General features: G+C 46.1%; 2 protein-coding genes across 4 annotated transcripts in view; one reads left to right on the top strand and one right to left on the bottom strand.

The window, feature by feature from the left end:
* LOC135241791 (transmembrane protein 263-B-like) overlaps positions 1 to 3592 on the top strand; it is a 91994-nt gene extending 88402 nt beyond the window's left edge. For both annotated transcript variants that reach the window (XM_064312472.1, XM_064312471.1), the window contains one exon: positions 1009 to 3592. In XM_064312472.1, coding sequence (XP_064168542.1) covers positions 1009 to 1289 — 281 coding nt within the window. In that variant the 3' untranslated portion in view covers positions 1290 to 3592. The remainder of the gene's footprint in view (positions 1 to 1008) is intronic.
* A 5236-nt stretch (positions 3593 to 8828) lies between these two features.
* Positions 8829 to 15586, bottom strand: LOC135242099 (carbohydrate sulfotransferase 1-like). 2 transcript variants are annotated; one of them, XM_064313014.1, is made up of 2 exons: positions 15455 to 15586; positions 8829 to 10545 (listed from the first exon to the last, which is right to left on the bottom strand). In XM_064313014.1, the coding sequence occupies exon 2, from the start codon at positions 10496 to 10498 to the stop codon at positions 9236 to 9238; it is 1263 nt and encodes a 420-aa protein (XP_064169084.1). In that variant the 5' UTR covers positions 10499 to 10545; positions 15455 to 15586; the 3' UTR covers positions 8829 to 9235. The 2 variants fall into 2 exon arrangements, with proteins under 2 accessions (XP_064169084.1, XP_064169083.1); XM_064313013.1 differs by lacking the exon at positions 15455 to 15586 and adding an exon at positions 11902 to 12494.
* Positions 15587 to 17897: the final 2311 nt, after the last annotated feature.

Here is a 17897-nt window from a genome sequence, read left to right on the forward strand (position 1 = left end):
AAGTATTGCGCAGATGCACTGGTCAATTGACGGTCAGTGTTGCAGCATGCTAAAACTGGAGACGTAGCACTTCTCCCTCATTGCAGCTGATGCTGAATGACATTAGCATGTCAGCTTTACTGATAAGAAATTCCTTCGTAAAAATTGTGGATACTGTCAAATTTTTTTAAATCGGCCTTCCTGTAAAAATATAATCTGTGGCCTACTGTGCGTAGGAGCCATACTGAACTTTAAAAGAAAAAAAAAAAGAAAACATTATTGAGCCAATTAAAAAATACATTTTATTCAAAAGTTGTTTTTCTTATACATTCTGCAATAACTTGATATATATATTATATATATATAATACTTTGCTCTATCTGTAATTGGTTCCATAATTTATGTGCTCTGCTCCTCTTGCTAATTGGCGAGATATATTGCAATTGGCCAGACAAGAAGTTTGAAATAAAAATGTACAAAAAAAAAAAAGGTGCTGAGTCAGCATAGCTCAGAAGTCTTGTTTCACGGGCGAACAGGCACAAGTGTTTGGAACGAACAAGCAAAAAAGCAAACGGTACAAAGAGAGTGCTCTGAGGCCAAACGCCTTCCGCGTGGACGGAACATTCGGCTTCCGAGCGCAAAAAGGGAGGCGTGGCCGTCGTCGGATGCGAACGAGCAAAGCGGAGGGGGTACCCGAGGTTTCCCTTTGGGGGGCTACCGCTCCGCTTGTTTTTGGCTGGACCACTACGACGGGGCCAGCCCTACAAACGCAAATGTCTGTGACTGAGTGATGAAGTTACACCATTGGTCGGCCGGTCCAGCTATATACTAGGTTTTTGACCTGGTCTTGTTGGATTGGGGGGGGTGTAGAATTGGCACGGAGGGCGCCGGTTCCGCGAACCGAAGTCGGCCGGAGACGAGCGAGTTAGAGTTAAGACGCGGGAAGCCGCCGCGCCGCGTTTTGGGCCTTTGTCCAGCCGAGGGAGTCTCACAGCCTCTCTCTCTCTCCCCTCTTCTGTCCCACTGCAGGCCCGGAGAAGGACCACCCGAAGGCGGAGGCGGGCGTGATCTGGAGGGTGACGGGCGGCCTGTTCAACATGACCAGGGGCGCGGTGGGCGCCACCCTGGGGGGCGTGGCCTGGGTGGGCAGCAAGAGCTTCCAGCTGACCAAGACCGCGGTGACCAGCGTGCCGGCGGCGGGGGTGGGCCTGGTCAAGGGGGGCGTCTCCGTGGTGACGGGAGGGGTCGGAGCCGTGGGGTCAGCGGTGGCCAGGAAAGTCACGCCGAAGAAGAAAGACAAGGCCGACTAGGCCCGGCCCTCTCCTTTGTGTTCTTTCTTTTTGTTGTTTTCTTCACCTGGGAGATCGACAGCAGATCCTCTCTGAAAGGGTATTGTTTAAGGTACAACACAAGAAGCGACGTGAAAAGGATATAAAATCCATTACACCCTACTTATGATTGTAAAATTATTGGGGGTGGGATTAGGGAGATGATCTTATTTATCCACCAGAAGGACAAATTATCCCATATTCCTTTTTATACCTTCAGTAGATTAAGAGTAGATAAATATTTAATGGATTGGCAGTTGAATGCCCTTCAAGTTGGAATAGACAGGCCTTTGGTGAGAGAGTTGATTTGTCTGTTATTGACAATAACTAGAAACTAGTGGTGTGAATGTTCCATAATCCCTCAGCTTGGAATAGCAATCATGAAGGCATGCTGGTGTAATATAACCAAGTATTGTGGTATAAACTGCATTTTCATGTAGTGGAAGACAAAGAAAGGTAAAGAGGTAAGAATTGCTACATTTCCAAAGATGAAGTTCTCTCTGTCACGTTGAATATTTTAACTTTTTCTGAAACTTTATGTTTTGTGGTGATTTCGTTGACTTTGCCTCATCTCGGACAAATAAACACTCCGCAAACGCTGACAAACGCTTAAAATGTAAAAAAAAAAATAATAATATTAATGTATGTGTTTAGATACGTTCAACTCATCGCACAGTCTGAAATTAGCCTCTAGTCGGACGCCATCCATTATTTGTAAGCGAAAGAACAATGTTTGGATTTGGTGCAGCCCTTAAGTTGGAACAACTGCAGTAAAAGGACGCTATCTGTCAGCGCGAGCAAGCTCGCCACTGCAATTAAAGATAAGGAAGGGAGTTTGAACAGAGGCAGCTAAATGATGTAATGATCACTTTCGGTACTTACCCGCCCTTAGAGGAATGGATGTTCCTCATTTGATGCCTGGACGACTAATATAGACATACAGTGTTTACTAATGATCCTCAGATGTATTTGCGTTGTTTAAAGTGTACTCTCCTCCCATTTAAATCACTGGGACTGCAGCCTGACAGTATTATTCCTTGATGCATCTCCAGCGAGTGTTGAGGGAGCAGGCCCGGTCCATCGGCACTGAGCCGGAGCCATTTTCGAAACCCGCCCGGAGACCACAGGCCTTTACCGACGATCTCCACGTCAAATGAATTCCATGGGGACAAACTAGGACCTTGCCGGGGTTATTTTGGGTCCACTGCGACTGGGGCCGTTGTCCTCGCTAGTCGAGTTGAACTTGAAATCCCACGCTTTTATTTTAGCTCGCGAGCAGAGACTCTGCCAAGTATTTATGGAGTGCCCGGGATTTTCCGAGTGTAAACGTTTTTGGGGGGGGAAGGCAGATTATAAAGTATTTACTTAAGGAAAACATTGGAAGTAAAGTCATACATTATGAACCGCGGACCGTTACTGAAATTAGTGGACAGGTTTAGTACAGTGCTGTTTCAGTGCATTTCTCACTCTTACACAAGCTCCGAGCCACCCAATAGATTACACACAAGGGTCCCGTTCGCTGTCGTTTTGTATTCCGGTCCTGGCTGCGTATTATGGATTAACTTATTTAAAATTGAAAATTAAAATGAATGCTACAGAACAGCCTCCTATATTAACGGAGGTGACAGTATTTCCCTGAGGCGGCTGTCCCGGTTTCCGTTACCTTATGGTACAAATAGACACAATTTAGTCCATATTTATAACTAATTAAGACTCACTCGCCGGTTGCATTCTTACTAATGCATTGGGCTTTTCTCCTCAAAACATTAGCCATTTCCTCTCTGGGAAGAAATGTGCTCGAACTTCTAGAATGCATTTGGGTCTCCTAGCAACGCTCCTCCCCCCTGGCGTCTGAAGACATGGAGCGGAGATGTCCGTCCCGCCCTGACGTCCAATCGCTCGTCCCCCGGGTGTGAACTTAAGAGTCAGTGTGAGTTTGCTTCCATGGTGAAGTTTCAATAAAAATAAAAAAAACCCAGCGCTTGGCAAGGTTAGTTGTGTCTGCTAGAGCGTTGCACGCTGCAGGCAACGGTTTCCCGTACACACCGTGGTTCGTTTCTTTTATAACGTTTTCTGTTTTTCATTTGTTTGCCTTTCGCTTGTTCTTTTTTCTTCTTTTTTTTTTTTTCCTTCAGCGCATTCGGTTCTGGTAGGCATTTAAGGTATTAGAGACCGTTACTGTAAACTGGACTTTGAAGACCGTTTCGAATTTGTCTATTATAGAACTATTTTTGCAAACTTGATGCTGTATTCTTCTTGAAATAAAGTATCTCTGTATTTTAATACACCATTGCACTTTTGACACTTATGTTCCTTACAGTTGTAAATGCACTTCAGTCAATAGAAAATGGCTGTTTTCGTTGTTGGCAAACAATGATGCTCTTAATCCAGTTGGATGTCTTCAAAGAGACAATTTCTGGAATTCCTCACAAATGAAAGCCTCTCGAGACCCCTCCCCCTCCCTTCCTCCCCCACAAAACTCCGGCCCATCTATATTTCACTTCCTGTATATCCAGCCATCTGACCGATTCTGTCTCCTGGGTTCCTCTTACCCTCCCCCCTGACCCCCCCCCCCCCCACTCCCAGACTCACTCACACCCGCCCTCTTTGTTCGCACAGACCAGCTAGATTTATGACTGCCTCCCTCTCACTCTCCCACACACACACACAGTCCGTCAAGCATATAGACAGTGCTTTACAGACGTCCCCCCCCACACACACAAACATACAAACTCTCTTCCTCACACACTGTACACGCACACACACACACACAAACTCTCACCATAAGACATGCACACACTGCTTTACAGTCACTACCCCCCCCCCCCAAACACAAACACTCTCCCATCACACACACACACCACACAGATTTTTTAGCAGTTCCGGGCCTCCAGAGACCCCGCCCCGCCCTCTGTCCAGTTCTTGGCGCATGATGCCGCCCACCACGCCCGCTGCCTCCCAAATTGAAGTGCCAGAGCGCCGGAGTGCCACCCCCCCCGTCTCCGTTTCGCTCCAGCTTCGGTCACGCCTCCTAATGCGCCCGCTGAGCTTGCAGCGCCGAACACGACCCCCCCCCCAATACGTTACAACTCCTCAGCCCCACCTCTCCGCCACGCTCTGCGCTCCAATCCCAGGCAGGCTGACACCCCCCCCCCCCCTGCTTTTGGGCTGGCTGTGCCAGGGTACAGCGCTTCCCCTCCCCTGCCTTTACAAGTGGTGCCCCCCCCCCTCTCGGGCACGCCGCGGGGCGGCCGACTCTTCCCGGCGGCGCTCCGTGCCGCTCACGCACCCGGCGCCGCCAGAGCCGCCTCTGACAGGGAGGCCCGTGTACGTACCGCCGGACCCTCTCTGCCGTGCCGCGCACACATCCGCGTGTGGGCCCCTCATAATCAGATGCGCTAATGCGGCCATTTTTAGCTAGCCGCTCCTGATTTTCTGAGGTGAGCAGAGGAAGCTGCAGGCTGCTGGATGTGAGGTGGGGGTGGGTGGGGGATGCTGCTCGTGTGTGGCGCGCCTCCAGACACACACACACACACGCACGCACGCACGCACGCAGCAGGTCTGTGTGCTGAAAATAAACCTTTTTTCCTGCGAGTCCCTCTTAATGGTCACAATGATTTTGTTCTACAACGCTAGACGGGGAAGGGACAGGGAAATGGCGTGGATGCTAAAAATGCTTAACCATTACAGATCTGGGCCCGCTTTGCTATAAAGGAAAATTATGAGGACAATGAAACAGGTCAAATAGACCCCAAAGAACGCATTTCAAGAGCAATTTTGATGTTTTAACTCTTGTTTGCAAAACCCTGTTTGACATGTCACTTTGGGGCTTTATAATTAATAAGTATAATGATGAATTTTGCCAAGGACTCCTTGCTTTTCAAATTTTTTATAAGCACTTTGAGATCCAATGCACCAAAAGTTCTATATAAATTGTTATTATTTGTTATTACTATTTGTCACAGTCAGTTCTTTCGGGTTAAGGTTGTATTTAATAAATGGAGAAACTGATGGAGGTTACATTCACCTCAATGAGCTCAGCTCATCTATAACACGCTGACCTGCAATGCTTCATAATCAGTTTTTAAAAAAATACTTTTTAGATGAATGGCACGATGCCTTTCAACAAAAACATTTATTTTGCCATTCCAATAAAAATGTCCTCTTTTGCAGCTAAATAATAAAAAAAAATTTTTATGCACTTTAATCTTAATTAGAAATGTAACGTTCCAGGGTCAAAATGCGGAGAGTACTGCATCGCCCGTCCCATCAAGCGTAAGACAGGTCACGGCGGGCTCTCAGGATTAGGATCTAAATCCGTTTTTTCCTGAGTAAAAAAAAGAAGAAAAAAACGGCAGATGAACACAAAGGCTATCGTTTCGCCGCCGCTAATCCTCTGAAATGCCTCCCTTAACTCCGCGACGGCCGTTCTGAAAACCACTCACCACGCACACACACACTGCTTTACAGGCGCACCCATAACCCCCCCAAACACAAACGCTCTTCCTCACACTGTGCACACAGACACACACACACTGCTTTACAGTCACTACTCACCACCCCCCCCCCCAAACACAACCACAAACTCTCTTCCTCACGCACTGTGCACACACACACACACACACATACAGGAGACAAAATTGTTTCCACGCCTCCGCCCCTCAGGTCGGACCGCGACCGGGGGCTGAAGGTAAACAGGACCCGAGACGTTCCCCTCGCGCGCCGAAGCGTCAAAGGAGCCCTCAGTGTGCCGTCGGTTGCCGGGGTTTTGCCGACGGCGACGGCCGGGCGGAACGGTAAAAGGCGGGAGGGGGGGAGCGGGTCGCTGTGCCAGGCCCCGCTGAGCCTCAACGGCTGGCACGGACACCTGCTTTCCAGTCGCGCTCCGGCACGACTCCGCCCGCCGCTCAGCCAGCGGAGGGACTTTTAACGTGGCGGGGGGGGGGGAGGGAGAAATGGGAGTACACATGCCCGAAAGGTCGACAGGCGGCGGACGGAAAAAAACGAATCGCGGAACGGCGAGTGTCCGCGCGCCGTCGACTGCTCCGAAAACGAAAGCGTTTGTTAACATTTAGACATTTAGAGCAGTGTGCCGTTTCTTCGTCGGACAGAACGTTTGAAACACTTCTTGTAAACGGACTTCTTGTCGGGTGAACCCGGTGCCTAAGGAAACCCGGTGCCGTTTCCAAATGTGTTTTTTTTTTTTTTTTGTCTGATGAAGAAAGAGCGTGTGGCCCGGAACTTCACGTCTTGTGGCGTTAATTAACACTTTTTTTTAATCTTTGGAGCAGTAGAGAGTGAGCGGGCTCCACTTGTCTGTTAGGGTTTTTTTAATGCAAGCTGCGGTTGGGGTGTTTGGGTGGACCACGCAAATGAAACAGGGGAATGTTTTAAGGAAGGCAGTGACGAGCCCTGGTTGCCAGTAGTCCCGTATCAGCTAGAGACATCCAGCGCTGCGGGCGGAAACGACTCGCTCCGTATGGGACGCCCTTTCTGCGCGTAGAGCACTTGTGATAACATCCTATCAAATTTGGGCTGTGGCGCAGTAAAATGGCCAGTGTTAATTCAACAAGGTGAGGTACACATTAAAATGTCCAGCGTTAATTCAACAAGGTTAGGTACACAGTAAAATGTCCAGTGTTACATTCAACTCTTACGGTGTTAATTTAACTCTTGACAGAGTTGAATTAACGCTGTTAAGAGTTGAACTGACACTGGGCATTTTACTGTGTACAGCCATACCTTGAAAATGTAGTTCTTTCCTAGGCACCAACATTACGAGCCTCATGGGGCGGTCCCCTGTAAACCCGCTTAGCAATATGATCAGTACCCCCCTCCTCCATCAGCATGGTTGAATTTGGCCACCTCAAGGTCCGTTGTGGCATTGCGCTCTATATTTAGGCAATGAAACCCTCTCCGAGTGGGTATTTCCATTGACAGAACGCAGATTTGATTCCCTTTCAAGACATTCGGTCTTTAGCAGTTGATGCAAACCAGCGGAGGGGACCTTGAGCAGATTTTATCCCGTCATTCCGTCAAACCGCTGGGAACGTGCCATGTTTCCGGCACAGAGCACCGCTTGCAGGTCCCCCCGCCCCCCTCCCTCCTGAGCAGTCGCACGTTAGCACGTTAGCACGTTAGCTGCCCGTTGCAGCTTTGTGTCTCATGGCTCACACCCATCTGCGCAGCAGGACCGGTCGTTCTGGCATCACGGTTAGGGTCCCAGAAAAGCCGGGTAAATTCGTTTCCGGTAAATTCCGCCGGGCGATCCGCCACACGGCGCCATGGAGACAAGAAATGCGCAAGAAAAGAGGGGCTGACAGCCCCGGCGAGCGGGATCGCACGCTCCTCGTGCTTTCGGCTGCTCCAGCCGCGCGCTAGCCCGCGGCGGCCGGGACAAGACGCTCGTTTTTTCTGGGCCGATGCGAATCGACCCTGTTTCCAATGGAACGGATGGTTCTTCCCGCTGCTCGAGGCACGCGTGTTTCTCAGGGAAACGATAAACGTTGCAGGCCGCAAACTATCCAACACGGCGCGTGGATTATATCAGAGCGCAGGATGACCTTAAGGTGGAGGTGGACCGCTCAAATACAGAACCACTGAATTTACAGGCAGGACGTAACAACAGACGACAAAAATTACAATTTCTCAACACGTAACTTCGGGTGCTTTGTGTTATTCCGTGTATGAAATATTTTTGTTTTGTTTTTAGTGTCCAGGTGTTGTTGTTGTTTTGGAATAACAAACGCTCCACCGATTTAAATGCATTAATTCAGAGAAGGGCTTACGGTTATCAAGTATTCCGAACATGCCAGGCACCGTGCACATAGGCCTAATCGCAATGTCTCGAAGAGGTGAAAAAAAAAAAAACTGTTTCGGAGGTTGAAGAGGTCAGGGGCTAAACTCAGGTTGCCATGCAACTGCTCCTGCACACAAAATGTCTGATGGTAACTAGCAGAGAAAGAAAGAGCACCCTTATCTTCAGTCCAGCACTGAATACATTAGATCTATGAGTCAATCTACACTTACAATATCCACACACTGGCGCACAGCCCTGGCACCCACAGATGGCAAACCACGTGTACATTAAGGACGTAAGAGCAAAAATATATAACCTCCCGTCCGACAAAGCGTGTAAATGAGATGGTAAATTGGTGAGTCCTTGGTTACTTTATGAATGTCATAAGCAGCTGGAAAATAAAATCTTTCCTGACACATGCTGAGAGAACCTTGGGTGACTAATTCTGAACATTTCAGGTATTGACGCAGAAACCCGAGGCACTCTCTAAGCCTCCTGCTCTGCATCCCAGCAGATATCCACGGCAACCGGAGCCAGGCCCTGAAAACCCGCTCGCACATTTGCTGCGTCTGCACAAGACCGAGAAGTCTTTCCCACGTTCGGTGCATCACCGAGATGGCTGCTGGCGCGAACTAGCAATTAACCTTTGATAGATTATACTTTAAAATGGTTATGCTGATACTCCTAAATTGCCCAGACAGAACTGCAATAGCGGCACAGGCTGAATGCAATATTCACTTTTTTATTGCACACTTGCTCTCGCACAGTTCAGTAATTCAGCCACAGGTGTTAAAATATATTTTCCGACCATATTGTGGGCCCAATTGCATCATATGGACGGAATGGCAACATTCAATTTTGTCAATGCAACAGCCAGCATAGAACGACCTTAAGAAAAGGACTGCACTTCAAGGTTCACCCCTATCCCTGAAGCGAAACATGTTCTCCATCCAGTGGATCGAAACCGATCTGCGGCTAGCACCGTCGTGCCGGTTTCCCTAGTAACAAAGATACTGCCCGACCGTCATCAAGGTTTTTTTTTTTTTTTTTGGAAGTTTAGTGCAAATCTGAAAGACATTAAGGCAACATTTATGAACATATCAAAAATAGGCATCCGCAACCACTTTCGTTACAAAAAAGGTACAAAAGTTCTGTCTTGGATGAGCGTGAGGGACATGTTCTTCAGTTCGTCCGAAGACTTGACGGCCTTGTACCCCAGCTGGCGGAGGACCTGCTGGCAGACGTTCTGGGTGTAGTCGACCATCTCGAACGACAGTTTCAACCTCCAGCTCTCGGCGTTGGCCGCCGAGTCCCTCACGGTGCCGTACTTGTGCTTGGCGGACAGCTCCTTGCTCCCCCTGGTGTTGGTCTGTATCCACTTGACCACGTTCTGGTCCATCGACATTCCCAGGAACTCGTAGATCTCCTTGGTCTTTCGGAGGGGGTTCCTGGCCAGGTCCTCGTACCTCACCAGCATGTACTTGCCCTTGAGCCAGTGGGGCCTGCTCAGGCCCGTGGAGACCGAGTTGAGGAAGTCCTCGCACACCACCGTCAGCTGGCTCAGGTCCAGGTTGTACGGCTTCCTGCCCGTGGCCCTCCAGATCCTCCACAGCCGGTAGGTGTCGCGGAAGGTCTCGATCCTGGAGGAGAGGATCCCGCGCGGGTCGCGCACCAGCTGGACCACCTTCAGGTTGAGCCGGGGGTCCTCCACCAGGGCCCGGAGGTCGCCGATCTCCGGCACCCGCACGATCTTGATGGCCACGTGGCGGCGCTCCCGGCAGGAGTCGGCGGCCAGGGTCATGTTGAGCGAGGCGCACTTCTTGACGCAGTCGCCCTCCTCCGCGTTGGCCTCGCCGGGGCCGAAGGCGTCGCACACCGGCGGCGAGCACAGCGCCCGGCTGGCCCCCCGGCGGAAGAGCTTGTCCGTGGTGTGGTTCACCGGCTGCGGCTTGATGTAGCTCTCCAGGAAGTAGAGGTCGCAGTCGTACAGGCTCCGCAGGAGGTCGCGGCTGGCCCCCAGCATCACCCGCCGCTCGGCCACGTTCTTGCTGTGGGAGAGCCGGGGGATGAGGGCCGTCTGCACGTGGTAGAGCGGCTCAAACAGGTAGAAGACGTCCGAGTGCTGGTTGAAGAGCTGGCCCACGAAAGAGGAGCCGCTACGCGTGGTGGCCAGGACCAGGATGTGGGTCTTCCTGGAGGCGTTGTAGGCGAAGTAGGGGCCCTCCTCGCAGGTGCGGTCGAAGGGCTCCGCGTCTGGCCCCAGGCCGCAGTTGGTGGGGCTGGGGACGGGGCAGATCTGAAAGGGCTTGGCCGTGAACGTCCTGATGGCCGTGTACTGGATTGCTATGGATGCCAAGGCTAACAGAATCACAGCCTTCCAGGAACAATGCATGGCTGGACAACTTCATTTAGACCCTCGCTGTCTGTTTTGACCCTTACCTGCGAATCGGAGAAGAAAATTTGTATTACATTTCGGCAAGTGGACGTCTAAACACACTGAGCATCTGTGTATGCTTTATGGTAAACAAGAGTCAGGAACAGGGAAATAAACTAGCTGTCTGCCTCAGGGTATCAGACTAATAGACAGCTGGTGTGTGCTGTAATTCCAGCCAGGATCAAACGCATTGGCAGGTTCAGGAATTCTGCAAGAAAACTTCAATTTTAGCAAACACAAAATTGTTAAATATTATTGCAACACATTGTTATATATTGAGAAGTTAAACATGCAAACCATTCTGAAATACGTATAATCCTAAACCAGTTGAATCATTAAATTACATTTCTTTTCATTTAAAATTTAATATGTGTACTTTGTCATAACTTGGACCTACAAGAGACAGATGTCTTGATTTATGTTTAGTAGAAACTTAAACGCATCATTTGGTACTCGAATATTAGCCAACAGCATTGTACAATCATGACTGATGCATGACTGTAATCTATCATCCTTAATACGATACAAAACAAAGGCTTCTGTCTGGCATTAGCTGCTACCAACGCCCCGACAAAGGATGTCAAGCATCCGTACTGTAGCCTTTGACAGCCTTAATTATTTCATTCTTACTCATTGGATCCATTTTTTGTTTGTCGAACTGAAGGACCAACGTTTTCGGCAATGAATCTGATTCTTAAATATACTCACTAATAATGCAAGGAACGAATCGTGGTTTCGAAGCCTTTGGTACATCTGTCATTTTTAAAATCCGTAACGTGGTATTACGTACTGGAGTTGAATTTAACTTATTTGATTATAGCATGCCGAATGAATTCTGATATTAATATAATATTAAATCCAAAAGGTGTATAGCCTAATAGCAGCGTTCAGTGAGAACTCAAATAGAATTATTAATCTTGCATTCCAAAACATATTTTCAAAAGATTTAAAAAAATAATTAAACAGATTGACGCATCTCTTTGATTTCGCGAGTTTAATGGCATAACGCAGTTACTGAACCCTCAAGTTTTCATACGCATCGAAGTAGTTGAAACGCGTCCACGGCACCTGTAGTAAAGTGCATTTGTCTCGCGCATTACAAACATGGCAGTTAGCAACCAATTAGACAGTAGCCACTGTGGAAATGCATTTCACCGCATCGCGGCAGAAATTTGTGTCATTTCGGATGATTCTAAAATAATTCGGTTGACCTACAGCCAAATAGCGACGCACGATGCTCGTAATAATATCCTTCATATGATGTGAGAATTTAAACTTGATCCGCGTTAGAATGAGACCTCGGGAGATGTAAAAAATGTAGCCTTGTATTAAGAGCAAATATCCTGACTGAATGTACATACCTTACTGACCAATTTGGAACGGAGAGAGTGACGAGGATTGCATAAAATGACCGCAGAATGGTAGTTCAGAACAGTAGTTGTAGTCACAAAGGTTTGGTCCCATTTCTTCTAAAAGGAATATCCACTGGCGGCATCTGTCCCGAATCCCCTCCTCTGCCATCGGACTAACGGTGAGAGGAGCAAGAAAATATCCCCACGCAACAAATCAGAGAGATGAGACTGTAGTCATGTTTGTGGAAGTTGTCGAAAAATAAACACGGGGTAAAGAGCGAATGCGTGGAAAGAGGACGGTGTGCCAGCCGACAACAAACCGCAACGCCCGCCGAACAGTCCAGATCTTAACTAATGCGCGTAGGTGGTGTTCTGTGAGGTATTTAGGAAACAGCCAGTTTGTTAAGTGTGGACCACCCCAGCCGACTATTCCTCTCTCTCCCTCTCTCTCGCTCTCTCTCTCTCTCGCTCTCATCAAGCCTGCGCCGTACTGTTCGTGCAGCATCCACAGCCAACGACTACTATACTAACGCTGACGTTCAACCACATTTCGCACTGTTAGGGTTAGCCTAGGCAATTTATCTCAACATACGACAATAAAACATTTCTATCGTCTATCGCCGATTACTAACGGAGGGAGAGGCACAGCAGATGTCAAATTTTAAAATAACAAGCAAGGCTTCCGCTCTCTGTTATCTGGGCCGATTCCTGCAAAATGTAGATTAAAATTGATGAAACAATAATCCGGATATTGAACATTCGTCAAAACATATAGTGTTTTAGAACTGGTGAATGCACGAGCAAAACTGCCAGAATAGAATACATTTAAGAAAATACGTGATACGGAAAATAATAGCCTAATTAAACTATAATTAGCCTTTCAATAATCCTGTATCCCTGCTGGCAATTTAGGTCAGGAAAACCGATTCGGACCATGTTTCTATGCAGAATCACCTGTGTTCTTTTTTCTTCTTTTGTTCGTCCTATGTCGTTTCAACTGCAGAATGCAATGCCCTCATCTTGACATTTTCTGTATACTATAGCGTCACATAAGAACTTTCTATAACTTGGCTTTAAAGGATGCATCTTGTAACAAATAATACTAATTTATGTGAAGATATAATAGAAACCGAGTAGCACCTGTTAATTGGCTAATAATGTATAGCCTAGCCTATTTTAGTAAAACTATGCGAAAATAATTTGAAAACAGTTGAAAAAACTTCCAAATTCACTAGGGTTAAGATGAAAAATCGTAGTGGAGATTTAGGAATATTCTTTCCTAACAAAGACGTCTGAATATTTCAGGAAAACCCGTGGCAAAAAAAAAAAAAAAAAAAAAAAACCCCCCAAAGCATTTCAAGCAAATGAGACAACCTATCTGAATGAAATTCTATGATTGAAAATGAATGTATGCCACTACAACTCTTCCAAAGGAATGGATAAACAACTAGACAGAAAGCTTCACCGGAAGGCTGTCGGGCCAGTGTACATGCACACGCTCGCTTTCACGCCTCTAAAACAGCGTCAGTAGCCTATTGCCCCACCTACGTAGTTCATGCGGTCGGCTACTGATTTATTTTACCCCATGGTCGGTTACGTTAAATCGGAACAGGCGTAATGATGGGCGACTGGATTACACATTAATCTTCAAGTGCTCTTTTTATCTTTCTTTAAACTATGCCGAATAATAGTCACATTTGGTTACAATATGAAGAGTATTGTAGAGAGTTTCAGTCGAAAAGGAACTACAGCACTTGAAACGGGGCCCGATTCGTACTTTCACATTCATGTAGAACACTCCAGAGAATGGTGTGACGTCCTCTTTTATCTCCGCCACTCCAAAATCCTTTTGTATTCAGGGATAATTATGTCATCATGATTACATTCAGATTATGCATCTGTATATATTTCCATTTTAACAGACAAAATGGATCAACCACCCCATTGTTTCATTTTCAAAGTGGAATTGGCCTAATTATAATACGCTACTGATAATAATAAACAGGAGAATTGTGCGGCACAGAATATTTTATTTATGTAGAGGAGGGGAGAACTATTTAAATTAGCAAATGAACGCACGCGCAATTTGATTCTCGATGGATGTTGGACTTCGTCAGTCAAAAATGTTCCACTTTTTGGCCCTGAAAAACTCATTGGTTGTTTCAGCAGTGTGTTTGGGGGTATTGTCCTGCTGCAAGGTGAAGCGCAGTCCAATGAGTTTTGAGTCATTTGGTCGGATCTGAGCAGATGAGATGTTTCTGTACACGGCAGCATCCATCCCGTTGCTGCCGTCAGCAGTCACATCATCAACGAAGACAAGTGAGCCAGTTCTGGCAGCCACACATGCATACACGTAAATAACTAATGCGCCTCTCAGATGCCAAACCTATGACTTGTTGTATTTGTTTTATTCACTGCATTGCCTGAATGTATCATGCCGGGAATTTTTCAGACGTTTAGTGCAATTTAACTGAGTTAATATGAGTCCACGGGGTATTAAATGTACTGGAGTAAATTTTGCTCCATCAGTTTCGATTTAACACTGAGCATTTTACGGCGCATCGGACAGAAGTATGAAACAAGGCTCAAACGATACAACAAAGGATTGCCACACAACTCTCCATCTTGCTCTTTAACTTTTTGTTTAAATGTAGACCTAAAGTTAGGCCCAGGCATCAGTAAAGTACCACACCGTTGAGTGCACTGCACAAATATGGTCCCAGCATATTAAACCGCTGTAGTGAGTAATCCCATCACAATGCCCTGAGAACACAAATTACAGTAACATGATCCCATGCACGCCGTGTCGGGTTGTTTAAAGTCACGTCTATTTGTTTTTAATAACCCCCCCCCCCCCAGAAATCAATGGATGGGTCAAATTGACCCTCTCCCAAGTTGACCAGGGGAGACGATAAACGGGATCGTTTGTATTGTAGCTAACTTAAGTAGCTGTGTTAACGTAACATTAACGTCACCAGCCAAAGCAGTAACGCTATAAAATGTAACACGTTAGTCAAACGTAGAACAAACATTATCTATTTATCTAATGTCGTGTAGGCTATTCATATGGTAATTATTCAATGGACGTTATATCACTTTGCTAGCTGGCATAAAGAGCTAGCTAGCTAGCCTAGCTTCACAGAAGCACAGCAAACGCGATTAGCCATGCGATGTAGACGATAAGGCTACAATAAACATAGTAGCTAATATTATGGTTCTAACATCGAGAAGGTTAAACACAATACAGGTCATCGCAATATAAGGTTACATACTGTATGTATAATTTAGGGACACTTTGCCATAGGCCTAACAGTTGCATACCTTATTGTAACGTTCACTGAAAAAATGCTTTTAACGTAGCCTAACGTTAGCTAACATAGACTAACGTATTGAACAGAACCACACCCTAGGCTAGCTAGGTATGGATAACTAGCAATTAGTGGTTGCCATAAATGAGGGATTCGCGGCGGAAACTGCCAACAATACATCAATGAACAACAGTATAACAAAATAATTCTTTTTAAACGAGCTACACATATATATTATTTTTGAAAACACTTACAGATATTGATTGGGCAAGAGCTAACGGACAGTGGATGTAAACGGTTGCCTTTTGTAGGTTTCTCTGTTGTCATGGCAACACATTTGACATACTACTTCATTCACACATTACTCAGTCTAACAAAGATAAACGCAAGACAAAGTTCGTAAGTGTAGCCTATTTCACTGGCATTACATTAAATTAACCGATAGGACGTTGCTAGATTGCAACTACTGTACATCGAAATTGGTGACCACCGAAAACGTCTGTCGCTGGAGGTCGTTGTTAAGCAATTCTAACCAGTCGCTGTCGAGCATAGACTCCACTGCTCGTCTTGCGCTGGCTCTGAATAAGAAGAACCATCGAGGACACGCACGGGCGGACTACGTAGGCCTACGTCGGGCTTGTGAAATAGATTTTCATCCGTTAAAATGATGCTTCGTTTGCATCTCATTTTGTACAGAACATATTCTGTATATGGAATAGGCCATGTAAATAGGGGACAAAAATAATAATTAGGGAGTGTGGTAAAATGACTTGTTACGTGCATTATCACAGCAAGGTAGCCTAAATACTTGTTTATACCGTGTTGTTGTGTATCCTTGTACATAAGTACAATGCACGCTATACAATCTGTTCATAAAAGTATTCTTCTTTTGACAGTTTACTTGAAGATCATATATAGTTAATGTATGAGCACTATATACTAGGACTGTGGGACTGGTGGTTAGAAACTGGAACTATGACGAATGCATGGCAAAAATCAATAATTATTTTCAAAAATTGTGACTCTGCCCATTGAAACTAGTCAAACATGCTTTGATGTGTACAGACGTAGGAGAATAACATATCACTTGAGAGATTTTGGCTTGGGTGTGCCTCTTTTTCCATGGGTACAGACAGATCACAGATTTTGTGAGCTGTTACATGCCAGCTTATTGATGGTGACCCCTTGCCAGCCTGTTGACACCAGTCAAACATGCTTTGCTGTGTCCAAGCATACGATGATGACATCTCACCTCAGAGATTTCTTATGCCTAGATAATTGTGTTCATAATGGAGATAAGATGCTCTTAAGTGATATTCCTAAACAACAATTTCTGCCTCATTTGTGCTTGAGGGAAGCTGAGAAGGAGAAGATTATGAAGGCCATGAACTTGGGAACACTATGGCTGGAAGTGGACAGCAAATCTCGACCAAATGCAAAGGTCAGTCTATCAGAATTTATGTTTCACTGCACATTTCACAGTGTGGAAGAGGCATCATGCACTGAATAACCAACATACAGCCTTATTCAAATAAATTCTTCTCTGTTGTTCAGGTTTCTTTGTGGTCATTTTAGCCAAAATCCATGGCAGAAGTCTTTGACGAGATCCTCCGGGACCATGCTGGAACTCGTTTCAAAAATCAAGATCTTTGTAAGGAGCCTAAAATGCATTCCGGAAGATACTGATACAATCAGACAGGGAGTTTGGAGTGTGAAGTTTGCGTGTTCATCCCTGTGTCAGCGTGGGTTTCCCCCGGGTACTCTGGTTTTCTTCTGTGGTGCACAGACATGCAGGTCTGGCTAATTGGAGACTCTAAATTGCCCATAGGCATGAGTGTGTGAGTGAATGGTGTGCGTGCCCTGCTATAGATTGGCGACCCGTCCAGAGTAATTCTCTGCCAATGCATGCTCCAGCTCCCCCGTGATCCTGACCAGGAGTAAGTGGGTTAGATAATGGATGGATGGATAGTGAAGGTCATTTCTAGTTAGATTAAGTGAAGTCTTTGGAGAGTTTCTTTTAAAACATCGCTCAGAAATTTCAGACTGGATTTCTATTGTGGTCCATAGAGGATTCAATTTATTCATTTTTTTTACATAATCCCTGTAAGGTACAAATCACGGTTGTGTTTGATCACGTGATTTGGTCCATGGTGCGTGGTGTGTGTGCATTTTTGCCCACACTCAAAGAAAATCAGTAATCATTAGGAATTCTGTACCCTCCTCCTTCATACAAAGCACAATGAAGGGCTCACAGTAGGAAAATTACTGTAATCACAAATGCTTGATCATATTGCCTGCATAATACTAGATTCTTCTTGTCTGTCTACTTAATTACTTCCAGGGCTCCATTTTAACAATCTTAGTGCATGGCACATGTGCATTTAGGCTGTGTCCAAATCTAATTTTGCTTGTTTAACAGGATAGTTTGAGCACAAAGTAAGGTTCAAGGTTGAAATGGGCAGAATTAGTCACTTAATAATAGGTGTGTCTTAGGCATAATGTGCAATAAACCAATCAGCGTGTGATCTCTCATTCCCTTTAAAGCCACCTACGTTTGCACCTTGGTGAATTGCTTATATAACAGCGGATTTAGCCAGAGTTCGAAAAGACCGATTTACCTCTGACAAAACAGACCTACTTGTGTGCACGGTTAAAGCGCGCTAGCTGAGAATGTACGGCAACAGCAGCGTTCCCCCG

This window comes from Anguilla rostrata, chromosome 16, assembly GCF_018555375.3.
Source record: "Anguilla rostrata isolate EN2019 chromosome 16, ASM1855537v3, whole genome shotgun sequence".
Lineage (NCBI taxonomy): Eukaryota > Metazoa > Chordata > Actinopteri > Anguilliformes > Anguillidae > Anguilla > Anguilla rostrata.

What these genes read in the sequence shown, in the direction of transcription:
- LOC135242099 (XM_064313014.1), bottom strand. Translation starts at nt 10,498, where the DNA reads ATGCATTGTTCCTGGAAGGCTGTGATTCTGTTAGCCTTGGCATCCATA.